At 34.5% G+C, this 14,822-nt stretch overlaps 1 protein-coding gene across 1 annotated transcript in view; it reads right to left on the bottom strand.

The window, feature by feature from the left end:
- Window positions 1-9,388: 9,388 nt before the first annotated feature.
- Window positions 9,389-14,822, bottom strand: part of LOC142977955 (uncharacterized) — a 94,575-nt gene continuing 89,141 nt past the window's right edge. Inside the window, exons 3-4 of the mRNA XM_076122106.1 lie at window positions 12,961-13,179; window positions 9,389-12,872 (exon numbers count right to left, since the gene is read on the bottom strand). Of these exons, the coding sequence (XP_075978221.1) occupies window positions 11,769-12,872; window positions 12,961-13,179 (1,323 nt within the window). The 3' untranslated portion in view covers window positions 9,389-11,768. The remainder of the gene's footprint in view (window positions 12,873-12,960; window positions 13,180-14,822) is intronic.

Raw genomic sequence — 14,822 nt, 5'->3', positions numbered from 1 at the left:
AAGTTATTCGTTTAGTTAGTAAGATTTTCATCTAGGTACTACAGTTATGTTGTTAGTAAATTTTGCTAATATCAAAAGTATAAAATGACATTAAATTATTTAAGTATATACTTTTGTTTATTTCCCGTAATTTTCAATAAATTTCATACCTATTGATACAGACTGCGTTGACAGTGTACTATGTTCGCAGAACTTGATGAATCGCTGCTCTCCATTTAATGATATTTCCGATGCAATTCCTGTTAGAAATATTTCCTTGAAAATAATATTGAAGCAAATACTTTGATTCAAATACTAGGACCTACGTATTAATATCAAACATAATATGACAGTTGATATAAACACTTACTCTGAATTTCAACAACAACAACAACTGAATTTTAACAAAATGATAGCTTTTTATGTGGAAATATAAATTCAAATTATTTTTTAAATCTGTAACCTGTTTATAGCTATTCCTCAATTATCACTTTTAAATAACGCCATCAACAATATTACGAATTTAATAAATTCACCCAAGCTTAAACACAAACCTATTTAATTACACGTCTCGGAGCACTAATTTCACATGAAATCTTACTCTGAAAAAAAAAACTTTAGAAGAAAGTAATATTATAAAGCTGAAGAGTTTGTTTGATTGTTTGAACGCGCCTGTCTCAGGAACTACTGGTCCGATTAGAAAAAATCTTTCAGTGTTAGATAGCCTATTTATCGAGGAAGGCAATATATTATCACGCTACGACCAATAGGAGAAGAGTACGATAAAAAAATGTTACAAAAACGGGGAAAATTTTGACCCATTTTCTCTTATGTGACGTAAGCGAAGTTGCGCGAGTCAGCTAGTTATTAATATTATTAATTTAAAAAAATATTAAAATTAATTATCAAAATAGAACCATCTCTAGAGCATATGTTTACTCATCGATTACTCGAAGCTAACTAGGTAAGTCAGGAACTAGTATTAAGTTTAAAAGCAGCTCATATCAAAAGGAAATCATATCAGAACTTCACAATGCGGATAACTAAGTTTCTACAACAAAAGTACAGCTGTAGATGACAGAACAACGAACAAGTCTGTACTCGTTGCTATTGTATCACAAGAATGTTCTCTTCACTTCAACCGACTAACACCCGACCTTTTATTCAGATAACAGGCATATAACCTAGACTATATATTTTTCGTTTATTTTTACTACCAATATTCTGGGGTCAACGACCTTCGGGCTTGCTACACACATAATAATATTCGGTATGTTTGGTTCTGCAATATTCATCGAACAACAAAACCGACTAGACTCACTCGTTCGGCTTGTTGCGATCGGGTTCATCTACACATATTCGGTTTTGCCGCCGGCTAGGCCGATGCTGAACTGAATATGTGTATTGCAAGCCTTACTCTACGCAAATTAGAATAACAAGATTCATGCAAATCATTATTTATTCCTTACTTTCCTATATTTTTTTCATAGGTATCTAGGGTATTGGTTATTTTCTGTAGGAACTCTTAGTATGACCTCATAGCAATAACAAGGTTGATATATAAGATGATTATTTCGCGTGATATGCTGCTGTTTCCGATGACAATATTATTACACTTTTTACGACAGTGCTCACTGATTAATTAAAGATTTTTTGCCAAATCAGTTCTTTTTCGTTCCTAACACCTGATGTTTTAAGACGGTTTTAGTATAAAGTTAGATTCGGTACTTTAAACGTATGTAAAGTTGGTGAGGTTAACTGCAATGAATAGAATTAGCTTTCAACTTTTATAAAAAGTACCAAAGAGTTTAAATACCAATAAATTCTTAGTTTGTTTTTTTAAATTTGTAACACTGTGTGTAGCAGCCTTAACACTACACAAATGCTAAATATTAAAAGTTTTTTTAAACTTTTAACATATTATGCTTTTGCATAGCGTAAAAAATCGGAAGGGTTTAAATATTAAATAGATGAGGCTATCCTTTTATTTATATTTCAATAAGTACATAAAATATAACCAAGAGCGTAATTGTATTTACACAACATTCTCTTTTGTGAATATTTTATTTGGTAAAGTTTCGAGTTGGATTAATTAAAAATTATCCAAAATAAACATAAAGCTCAATCATTTCGTGTGTATTAATGTTTTTATTGCGGGCGTAATATTTATATACCGTACGTTTGTATTACATATCCGTGCTCATTATCATATCATTTGCCGCTTATGAAAATAATTATTAATTTAATTGAAACACGGATATAAATACCACAAGCGTATTACTGTTTACACGAACTGAATCATGATCTTTGAACAGTACAAATTAATATTGTTACAGAGAAATCCAATTCAGTTTTATAAAAAGGTTATATCGATAAAGTGTTAGATTTTATTGTAGGTAAAGCCTTCAACTACTCTTAAACCCCTGAGTGGATTGAAGTGTGTACGATTCTCTAGTGAGCCACTCTGCGGTGTGAAGAGCCGCACTTCGCCGCGTCAAGTTGGAAAATCCCTCTCGATCGAGCCGGGGATAAAATCTGTGACTAATGTTATACTGGACTTAAATCTTGCAATATTGAAGGATTAACGTTAAAAATGCCATGGCTTGGAGGTTATAGTATAGATTATGTCTATTAATTGACAAAATAACAGTAAGCTTTTATCTCACATGTATTAAAGTTTTCCTCTATCAGAGTTGTAGCACAACGCTACGTCGCGATGCTACGTGCAGCGTGCTACGTGTCTACGAAAAGCATCCGTGTACTGTTCACACGATGGTATTAACCTCGGTCTACGCAAATGTTTAATTATTCCTTATTTTGTGTATAGTGAGTGTGGAGTGTGTTCAAACTTTGATTGGACAAGTGATGCGCTTTATGCAGTGTTTTGCAGAATCCACAAGCAAACGTTCCCGCCTAATCATAATTTGGGTTTATCATTAAAATCGTATGCAGAATCCAATAAAAAATATTATAAGAAAATCTGCAGGAAAATACATTCTTTTAAAGGAAATAAAGTTTAAGCCGCAGATGAGACGGCGTAAATTGAAACGTAGTTTTGTATTTCAATCGTATTGGTCCCGCGCGAGGATGTCACTTGAACTATTCAGGTCAGCTCTTCTTACAGAGCTCGTTGCCTTACAAAATAACATATGATCGGAAAACATTTACTTTTCTACACAAGTTTTAATATTTACAAAGTAAGACGAACTTTCAAGTATTTTAACTGAAATATTTTATTAAAAATCAGTTCTTTAGCAAATTATCTTAGATCACGTATATTATGCATCACTACACTGTGTGAGTTGAACTTTGAGTACCCTATACGTTACTGTCATCGTTAGAATGAAATATACATACATACATAAAATCACATTTCAAATCATTTTTCAATAGGAGTAGGCTGAGACCACCGAACGCTACTTGCTACGATCTTTACAAACTACTCTTCCCTTATTGACATCCATGCATCTTGTCGTACAAAACCACCGGGTACGACTACTGCTCATCTGACCATTTTAAAAGACATCACCGATGTAATCAGCGTATGCAAAATTAAATGTATCAGGCTACAAATAAATAAATTATTATTAGACCTTAAACACGTAAATATAACTTAATCCCTTAAATCAAAGAGCAGTGAAAGGATTAATACAATGTAAATGATGGAAAGTTGATAACCTTTGAGCGGCTCGAGTGATTCTCGTTAGAGCAATGACCACTTGAGAATGCCGCCTTCACAAATATTTCAACCCTCCTTCATTTACTGTTTAGCAACTTTAATACTCGTACAATAGGATTGTCTAAATGTTTAATTATATTATAAACTTTAAGAAGTATTAGAAATTACGTTTCCATCTTACAATATTTTTGGAACGGTAAACATTTCCAAAAATGAAACCTAAGGAGCTTAAGAAAAATTATGTCTAAAAATGCAAGTTTTAGTTTTTGTTCTATAAAAAATTTGCCTTATAGTCCCGTTACGTATTATTTTATTTATATCTATAAAAATAGTAACAGCATTGGTTAATATAATAAAGAAAAAATCGGGTCATGGAAAAATATTGATTGGCAAACATTCAATTTTGCGATCCGTATACGGGACATAATGTATATTATTATTTCTAAGAGAAAACAGACTTCATGACTAGAATACAAACATATTGCGGGTCTTATATATCCTCAATGTATTTATAGTAAAACACTTTCCAAATTTAATAAAACGGCCAGATTAACTCGAGATAAACGTACTAAAGGTTTTAAAATAAATCCTTGTTAATTAAGTGGCCGCTGAATTAAGCTCTTAGTTAATACTCACTTGATAGGATTAACAAGAAATCCGGTAAAACGCCTATATATTAAACTTTAGTATATGAATATATTTATAGAGGACGTAAATATATTGTTCAATCCGTTTTATGACAAAGTGTAACATATCTATACTAATATTATAAAGCTGAAGAGTTTGTTTGTTTGAACGCGCTAATCTCAGAAACCACTGGTCCGATTTGAAAAACTCTTTCAGTGTTAGATAGCCCATTTATCGAGGAAGGCTATAGGCTATATATCATCACGCTACAACCAATAGGAGCAGAGTACCAGTAATTTTTTTTACGAAAAAGGGTAAAATTATGACCCATTCTCTCTTATGTGACGCAAGCGAAGTTGCGCGGATCAGCTAGTTTAAACTATATATTACTAGACTCAGAGCTAGTTTTTTCGGATTATGAATAAGTGTCAGTTAACCTATCCGAAAGAGTATCTAACAGCAAAGTGGTGGAACCGTATCTTTAGTCATAGTTAGTTAGAATAAAATTAATATATGTTTAGATATACATATGTGAATATTTTATATTGAGTTCCCCTCCCTTAAAAACTTGCCTTCGCTTAAATATGCAACTTCATTGAGTATTAAATCTCAGTAGTAAATAAACCGCAGCTAAGAAAATGATTAAAATGTGACAAATAAATAGTTAAATACAAATAGCTTTTAAAAATTGACGGAAAAATATTCGGACATATTGGCCATCTTTACACACACTCTATCGCGCAATGAAATGATTTTCAATCTGGTTTTGTAACCGCCTCTGTGGTGGGCATTGGTCATTGATAGGCAAACAGAAACTGCAGCATCGAGTTTCAAAGCCTATTTAATTAATCGGATTTATTTTGCGTAATGCATGTTATCAACGTGTGAATGTTAATATAACATTATTCTAAATATCGAGTTAAAATAATACTTGTTTACAAATTGATTTTGGCTTTAGTTTATGTAATGTTCCGTATGATAATAGGTTTTATACCTTACTGCTATTAGAAAGCAGGCTGCTATGACATAATGACACCATTTTATAATAAAAAAATATAAATTAAAAGTAAAACTTTAATGGCACCCACCACTTTTTTTTGACATGAAGCAGCCAGTAGTTTTATAAAAATGAATTGAAAAGAGTTTAAAAGTTTTTATGCAGCAATGAGAATGATGATGAGAAATAATAATGAAATTTATTTTTTTACGAAAGTCGTTCTGAATTCTGATTGGTAAATATGAGTATTTGAAATCAAATTACAATAGGTGAAAGGCTATAACCTTTTATTGTATGTTTGCCCATTTGGTGTGTTTGTATTTGTCGTACAAGCTCTCGACATTCGCGTAGATTGTATGTATTGGCTTTTTAGGTCAGGCGACGAGCGACACCACGAATATTGTTTCTATTTCGGCGAATTGACATTTTTCACCTGGATACCCTCCGATGTAGGACGGTGGGTATGACATACTGTTATAAATGGACAAATCAATGAACACACGTGATATCGATACCAAATGAAATAGTATGAGGTTTGCTCTACTTTTGCAAATTATGAAATTTCTAATTCTTATTTCTTCGTTTTTTTTTCTAGGGAGTCATTTGTTATTGAAATTATGGTAGGTGCACAATATACAAAACAGGTACGTTTTACCTGTTTCGTATATTTTGAAGTTTTACAGTTTGTGTTATTTAAAAAAAAAACATTTTTTTTGATAAAATCCTGTAAGATTTCTTCCATTCACAAAAGTAAAAGCACGGTTACGGGGTATCGAAAAGCTGCTTTTTATTTTCTCTGCAAAAACGTAAACAAACACTAAGCACAAACGTATAAAAACGTTTTTCCTCCATCTTGTAATCCAGCAATTGCCACATTAGATTAACTACGGCACTCACTAATTGTCCCTAACATTCGACGCAAGAAAAACCTGTAACATCTCTTTTTTTCACAAGATACTCTCGAACAGACGGAATACTAAATACTAATTAATCAGTATTCAGCGTATTATGAATTGTAAATAAAGTTTTGATACGGTTTCTTCTACTTCGATTAATAATTTAAATAACATTAATTACACGAACATGACAAGGTCTGTTATAGAAACGAAATAATCTAATTTTTTACTTATTGGTTTCTAAATATTGTAATCATTTGTCTAATGTCTAAAAACCCTAATACCTGAAACTAAGTTTAAATAACGTATCATGAACGTGTTTATAAGTTTAAATGGAAATAACTAATTTGAAAAACTATATTGAAAAAGCAACCATTTTTCTTATGCCTCACATTATGGATCTTTGTAAATGTATTCAGCCCTTATATACAATATTGACTATAAGCCAAGCTCGCTATGAATTTTCATCGACCACATTATTCATTTAAATAAAAACAAGTTACCTCAGTTTTTTTTATAGCACATACGGAAAATGCGTCTCTATGGTTAATTCAGGTAACATTCAAGCAGTTTTGGCGGGAAGACCCGAACTCTCTTACTATTTAAAGTATCGTTACACGGGTGAGGTTTAACTGAATTTTAATATTTAATACAAGTCATGTCGTTACTATTCCTAGCCCGAAGGTAACTACCATTTCTATGTATTATTAAAGAGAACGAATTATTTTTAATGGCTTATTATAGGTTTTAAATTGTGTCGAGGTCGGGTTTAGTATGATTATCACTTTGTACTTAGAAACGAAATAATATGGAACCTTTAATTATTTTAATGTATCGTATTATTAACATTTTATTTTAACGATATCAGCTATTAATAAAATTATTTAGAGCTGCTAACAATCAGCAATGGAGACTAAACGTAATTTATGTGGTAAGGGAAATGAATATAGCTAAGTACTTGATCAAATGATTATAATCAAGTCCTTCTTCAGTAAGCTTGAGGAACCATCTTGAAATGAAAATTAATTCTATGCAATTTCTTTCCGAAGTCTCACAAGTTTGTCTCCGTTCACGTAACTTGTTTTCATTTTTATCCTTTTTTCTATCAACTTCTTGTATTTTCTTCGACGTCATCGGCCATTGAAACAGGTTTTTCTTTTATGCTTGAGTTGCGATTCCGTGCTGTTTTTGTGTGTCACGTTTTTATTACAAAATGTTATTTCAATTATTCCTAACTACTTTATAGCTATGCTAAGAGAGTAAATTGTATTTTATTTAAACATAACACTAACATAAAATAGGCAAGTTTAGTCTAAATCATTAATAAAATTTTCATAAAATTAACTAAAAAGCTATATTACGCATAATTATCGTAAAAAGTCTTGTTATAATTACGGCGAACTCTTTAAAAAAAAATACCTGTAAAATTATAAAATAACGCTAGCTGATTGAGTCAAAAGTCTTAAGGAAACGCTATTAGCTGCAAGAAGAAAAAAAAAATTAATGGCATCACCTCATTATTTTGAGGAGAAGTGGCCAAGTATTATTTAATTGGCGTCAAAAGAGGTTAAATGATTATTCAATGAAGCTGTATTTTTTAGTTTATTTTTAACAGGCATTAGTCCTAAAATCTTTTGAAACCAGAATGTGGTCTGAAATGCAATAACATTTTATTTGGCTTCATAAAGAGGCATGCATGTACATATTTTAGTTTTTGTTTAACCGTACAGACGCAGACGTTCATGAATTTTAAATGAGAAGCTTTTATTTGGATACAAACCCAAAAGGTTGTTTTAACCAACAACAGCACAGAATGAAAAAGAATATAAAACTATTTACACTTTTATACTCGTACATTTGCAAGCATTGTGTTTTGTTTGAAACGTTTTTCAGTCCTAAATTTTTGCTATTAATATTTTGAATGTTTGCATTTATATAATTAAAAGCTTATAAATTCTCTAAGGGTAGAATGTCAACACCGCAATAGAAACTATTTTCGAGAACAAAGGTAACATTTTTCCAAAGGCATTTAAAATACAATGCCTAATCTAATTTACAAAGTATTTACTTTTAGATATCATCAGACTGGCTATTAATATTAAAGCAAGCTTGAAATACTTAATGCATATTTAAAACGAAACGAAATGAAAACGAAAGAACGTTGGTGAGCATAAGTTTGTTTACAGACCGAACTTGGGCAGAAAGAGCTCTATGGTCAATGGCGATAAGGTCATCTGAATAATTACTAATTTATTATTCTATATCTATTTGATCCGCTTAGCTATGCTTGCATGCACGTAATTTGGGTAAGATTAGAATTGATTTTTTCTTTAGTTTCTGTTAAACCTATGAGAAAATGGTGTGATTATATGTATGTTTGTATGTAGGTATGTATTTAGACAAATATATTAAACTATGTCTTGCCTCCAGTTTTCAACTAGGTATCTTAGTGCTAAATAAATTGTGCTTCCGAGGTTGAATTTTAACTGCGTATAAAATAGTCAGTTTTCCGTCATTATAATATTAAACAATATAACACGAATAGCCAAATATATTTCTGAAAGAATTCTTAGTAAGTCTTAGTGAGTGAAACAATTAAATTAAGCTATGATAACAAGACCGTGGGAAGGCTCGGGAGGTAAACGAAAAAGTCATGACATTTGTCTCCGTAGGCGTTCTACAAGGAGATTAAAGGATTTATACCGACAGAGATGTAACAACGATTACAATTCAAATGTTAAGACTTTGCGATGCTTTTTGTAATAATGATGTTTCTTTTTTATGAATATGAATTGTATAGAGAAATTGCCTCCAAGCAACTTGAACAATTTTGCTACATCATAATAAAATATTTATTATGTCCGCCTAGGAGTTCCAGGACGCGATGGCCAGGACTGTCATGCTTCCATCGCCCTTAACACGTCAGTAAACCTTCTCGAAAGCCTTAATTTAGGTTTGCAATTTCTGCCCTAAATTAACAAAACCAAGATAAAAAGAAGATTTTCTTTAAAAGATGAATACTTACACCAATCGCCGAAACATGCTGAACTTTAGAGTTTAAACTATAATGTCTATACGGATTCACAGTTTCCTATCTATGGAGGCAACCAAGGACAAGATATGCAAAACTTAGTAACACTTAATAACTGTACGAGCAAAGAGTTATGTTTGATAGAGTCAAAATAAAAGTCACAAACATCTTACACGTGTTATTTAATTAATCACTAATACATCATTTAAATTAACACAGACATAAAACAACAGCTCATTGACTAGAATAACAATTCGTATTTTATTTAAACATTTATCATCGAACAACGACATTTAAATCCTTTGTTTTATAAATAATCTTTACATCTTTATACTATTCTACATCACGAATTCTATTTAAAACATCGCAAAAACAATAGCTGCCGTTATCTAATTAAATTAATTAATTATGTCTAAAACAGCACTGAGATTTCTTTGATGCACACAACTTAGAAATACAATAAAATAATATTGTGTCCAAGCTCTATGTGGTTTATGATCAAATCATTATTAATAGGCCTGAAATGTAAGCTTGCTAATTTTCTATAAGATACTATTTGATTCACTGTTCAAAAATGAGTGAAATCAAAGAGATGGGAAAAGATTCTTGCAATTCATCTTTTAAGTTCTATCACCACGTGAGTCTTTGCAGTTTTGACATTTGATATCATTGGCTAGAGAATTGAAAGACGAAATTGAAATTTGTTTCTCCTGAAAAGTTGCTAATAATGACTTACGTAGTGATATAACTTAAACGTCAAATTGCAACCAATTTTGGAAAGAAGGTAATATAAATTTTAAATAGATTTATTTCTATTACATTTTATACTTCTACGCAAAAATAATGTTCCATTTATTTGGCATCATTTACTGATTGATTTATAAATAACAATTTTAAAATATGTTTCATTTCTCATAACAACAAGATCGACATTAAACTTTTTCAATAAAATATATTTTCATGGTAAATAGAGTCGCTACGACAGGTCATTTAACAAATTAGTGTCACACAGACAATTAGAAAAACAATTGAATGTTTTATACGTACCAAGTAAAACGAGTTTCTTTATGTACTAAAATCAGTAACTTGTGTAATACCTATTATAATAAGCGTGTACTTTTCTTTTTTATGGTCAACACTGTATGTTAAGTAATAAGCCGTCCAAACTATTTTATTAGAACATTATCAATATCAATATTAGCCTGTATTCATGTATTGCAGATGATTAAGATGACAATAACGTAGTGAAAAATAATTTTATTAGACCAAGGGGATTTTGATGAACAGTACTGTTCCGTATTTTTTTGTTTCAAAAGTACCGAAACTACCAATTCTGACACTATAATTCACCTATATCTACAGTCTGAATATTATTCAGTTCGTACAATAACGAACTTAATATTTCGTCCGGTTTTGCCATTTACTACATAAACGTGAATGTGCCTTCGGGCTGAAAGGAATATTGGATAAAATAATGTTCAATATTATCGCAAATAAAATGTAATAAACGATATCGCAGACTAAAATATGCTCCTATAAAGACATACTTGAATCCCACCAAGCAATGTGGCTACTGAATAACGATAGTGCCTAGACAAATAGTTCAACATAAGTAGTTTTATTAGAAAATGCCAAATAATTAGTAAATGTTTTGCTACAGAAGTCACAGGAGTTACCGAATTGGACGGCTGCGATGCGTAAAAGCGTTGCATTTGTCTATCTAGTACTTAACAGATCTATGTGCACACTCAGTTAGACACACCACGGCTCTAGGCCACAGCGGCGTCGACAAATAACATGCAAGCTCTTTGAACATCGTCGCATGCCATCTGCCGAACATATCTATTAATCTACCTTCGCCCTCAGACATGGGCCATTACGTGGCTTCAACCTAACAACTAAATAATACTAAATATCAATTTATGTAAATATAATATCAATGTCTTATATTAGTTTATATTGTGACATAAATATCAATTGGCAGCAACAATGAACTTGGTTCACCGAGCGGTATCGACTGATTCGACTGCTGCCGAGTGCTGCCTCACTAATAAATACAAAGAAAGTGGCTCGTTCCACTGCAATCAATTATATTGAAAGTTAAGCAGACTATCAAAATATATTTGGCTTTGTTTGTACGTATGTAACGAAATGTTAAAACAGCTATTTATTATTTGCTTTAAACATTAAATAATATAATTTAAACATAAATATCTTCTAAAAAAATAACAAGACAACAAAATCTCATATCACACTAAACCTATGGAATTTTTCGGAAATTATGTTACGATACACTAAAGTAATACTTCAGTAGGTAAAGCTAACGATATGGAGGAACCCTGTAGGAGAAATCGTACGCCTACGATACAGTTGTAAATAGTTATAGGAAACTTTATATTTGGTCACCGTCCGGCCGGGGAGGTCGAGCACACGGGTGTACGAAGCGATTAAAAAATAACATCTCAAAACACCGAAGCTGACTCGACTTCGAACCGCACACATAGTTATTGTCTTTACATATACACAATATCAGCGACTACTCTAAGCTTAATACCCGTTTTATAAAGCGTCGTTTTTGTCGTGAACGTTGTTCTGCGGCCAGGTGAGCAGCAGCTGCTCGTCGGTGTGGCTGTCCAGGTGCACGTGCTCCGAGATGGCGGGCGAGTACGGCACGCCGCCCAGCAGCGCGCCGCTGGAGCGCGACTGCTGCCGGCACAGCGGGCGCCGCGTGGGCGACTCGCTCTCGTCCGACATGGCGCGCGTCACCGTGATGCGCGGGGACTGGCGCCGCCGCCGGTCACGCCCGCCCATCTCCTCCAGCCCCAGCGCGCGCCCCAGCACCACGTGTGGTGGCGCTCGTATTATTGGAATGGCTGACGTTCGCGGTCGTGGCACTTCTTCCTCCTGCGAATCCTGCAGCATGTTGCAGGACGCCGCACGTTGCGCGGGTCGCTCCGACCCTCGAGACCCCATCGCTGCAGCGTCAGATAATCTCCTCGTAGTGGGAGGTCGTATACAACCCGAACCCGCAGACAGCGAGGGCCGCCGCGACCCACACGCACTCGGCGTCCGCGCCTGTATCTCTTGCGTCACCTCACTTTTAGTCATTCGTTTCCTTCTATAGTTCCGAAGCGAGTCGCGGAGTGCTCGACTCCGTATACCGTATAGAATACCATTAACCGGCGGTGCGGCCGCTAACAAAGCTGCGGATATAGCAGCCAGAGGTTGAGGGGGCACTGCTATCGCCGGCCATATTAAAACGCAGTAGTATGGAAAATATAAAATGGCCAATGAACCTAGGGGCTGAATCACTGCTGAGAGTGCTCGCCGACGAGGTGGTGGCGGAGGAGAGAAAGGGTTTCTCTGATGTGTGACTGTGACCTGTGCTGATAACGTCACTTCGTATATGGCAGCTGCTATCCGATGTCTGTGGTATCGAGCTATGCGGAGTATCTTGAGGCTGCACATGAGTACGAGTGCAGCTGGCAGTAACAACGTGACTAACGCGTACACGAGGCAGAAGCCGAGCGCGGTGGGGCCGGCGCTGCAGTCCGGCGCACACCCGCCGAGCCCCACGCTGAACGACAGCGGTGGTTGCGCAGCGGCTAGCGGCGCTAGGAGTGCTGCTGTCGCCACCCATCCACTCGCCACGCAGATCATCACCTATGAGCAAATATCAAAGTTCAACATGACGAAACCACCTTTTAATCATTATTCCATTTGTATAACAACATTACACTATTATGATCACCTTTTTAGCAGATACGATAGCAGCGTAATGTAGTGGTGCAGCGATGGCCGCCGCTCTGTCAGCGTGCAGGCCGCAGACGGTCCACAGCTGGAGCGGGTGCAGCGCGTGCAGCAGCGCGCCGCAAGCACACGCGCCGCCGCCGCCGCAGAGCGCCGCACCGCTCGCGAGCGCACCCACCGCGCCCAGGTGCACCAACAGGACTGATGACGCTGATGCTGGCTGACAAATAAATAAAATCAATTATTATAATATCCATTGAACTTAGATTAGAATGTGTGAATTCCCAAATTATACATTCGACCAAACACAGAGGGTTGCAAGTGAAATCCAGTAAACACAAAATTGGAGATGCTTAGTGAAGTGTATTGTGCAGAGTTAATTGCCTAAATCAATAAATTGATATTGCAAATACAATTTCAATTATACTTTAATCAATTTTGCTGTGGTTTTGCATTGTTACATATAATTGTAACAAACCGCAGCTACATTCAACATTTACAAATTAAATTCTACTGATAAACTTGGGGGGAATCACTTTGTTAAACAACACAAAAGATGAAAGTATGTAAAACCTATTACAGAACGTATGCATTTTGAAAGTGACTCCTTTATAGCTTTGACTGGCCTTTGGGTGGTCAGTGAATTTCACTCATGAATTAAACTTAAACGATAACGTCCATCTTGCACAGTTTCACATTTCAACTTGGCTACATAATGTATCTCATGTCCTTTGTGTGAGCATGTCGGCGAGCATACAAACCGGCTTCTTGCTCAAGAACAAAGTGAAAGAACATTAAAGCTTCAGTTCTCATATTTTATACCTCTAAGTTTCCTTACAAGTAACTATTTCTACAGACTTCCTTATAAAGAATACGAATACATCCAAGAACTACCTTTTATGTTAAACTTTTGAAATAATATACCAAATCTTAGACAAGGTTAAATTACTTTGATGTTATAAGGTGAAATTTATTGTTTTACTACGCTTTTCATTATTTTGTTTGTTGAGTTATTGGATTCGCTATTATTACTAGATGTTTTACTTACGTTTTGCACTGCGTATTATTGTTTTAGTTTATATTTGAGGAAATGTTTGACTGTATGTTTCATTGGTCATGCACAAAATAACTGTCGTATGTACTTGTGTTTCCATTTTATTTTACATGCTTTTGAAGGTTTTCAAATTTAAACGTTTCTATATTTCAAAATAATAGATTTCGTAAAAAGATGAAAGTAATAGAGTCTAAAATAATAGATTTAATAGGTAAGTAAGTAGTGTAGGACATCTTATATGCAAAGCATTAATTCGGTTAGTATACTTTCCACAGTTTTTTCACGATTTCCTGTCCGCATATTCACAGCAACTAAACCCTACCGAGTACGTATAAAATATTTACGGCGTACTTTTCTAAAGGCGCGCTCTTGTATTCATTCCGAGATGTTGTATTCAGAACACAATAAAACAGTCGGAACACAAGTACTGCTTTGTACGTACAATTTTTTATTTGAATATTGTACTCGGCCTATTGACTCGGAACAAATGTGATAAAGGTCTGTGGCAACGATATGTTTCACGTGGAAAACGACCAATGTTTGCATTTTATTCGAAGGTATTCACGGGCTCCCATTCATGCGTGTTTGCTTTTTAGAATGTAGCCTTTCGACTTACGACCCAGTTTCTATACACAGGATTTGATGATTATTTTCGTATGAATACCTATAGGCAGGTATATTTCTCATTTGAAATCCGACGACTGAATACGGCACGAAAAATGAAAGACATATTATGTACGTTACGTCTACTTTTTAATTTTAACCGTGATCTTGACCGAACTGAAAGCGTCAGGAACCTAAAGCCCTTC

This window comes from Anticarsia gemmatalis, chromosome 13 (genome assembly GCF_050436995.1).
Source record: "Anticarsia gemmatalis isolate Benzon Research Colony breed Stoneville strain chromosome 13, ilAntGemm2 primary, whole genome shotgun sequence".
NCBI lineage: Eukaryota > Metazoa > Arthropoda > Insecta > Lepidoptera > Erebidae > Anticarsia > Anticarsia gemmatalis.
This window is presented reverse-complemented; position numbering and strand designations above follow the sequence as displayed.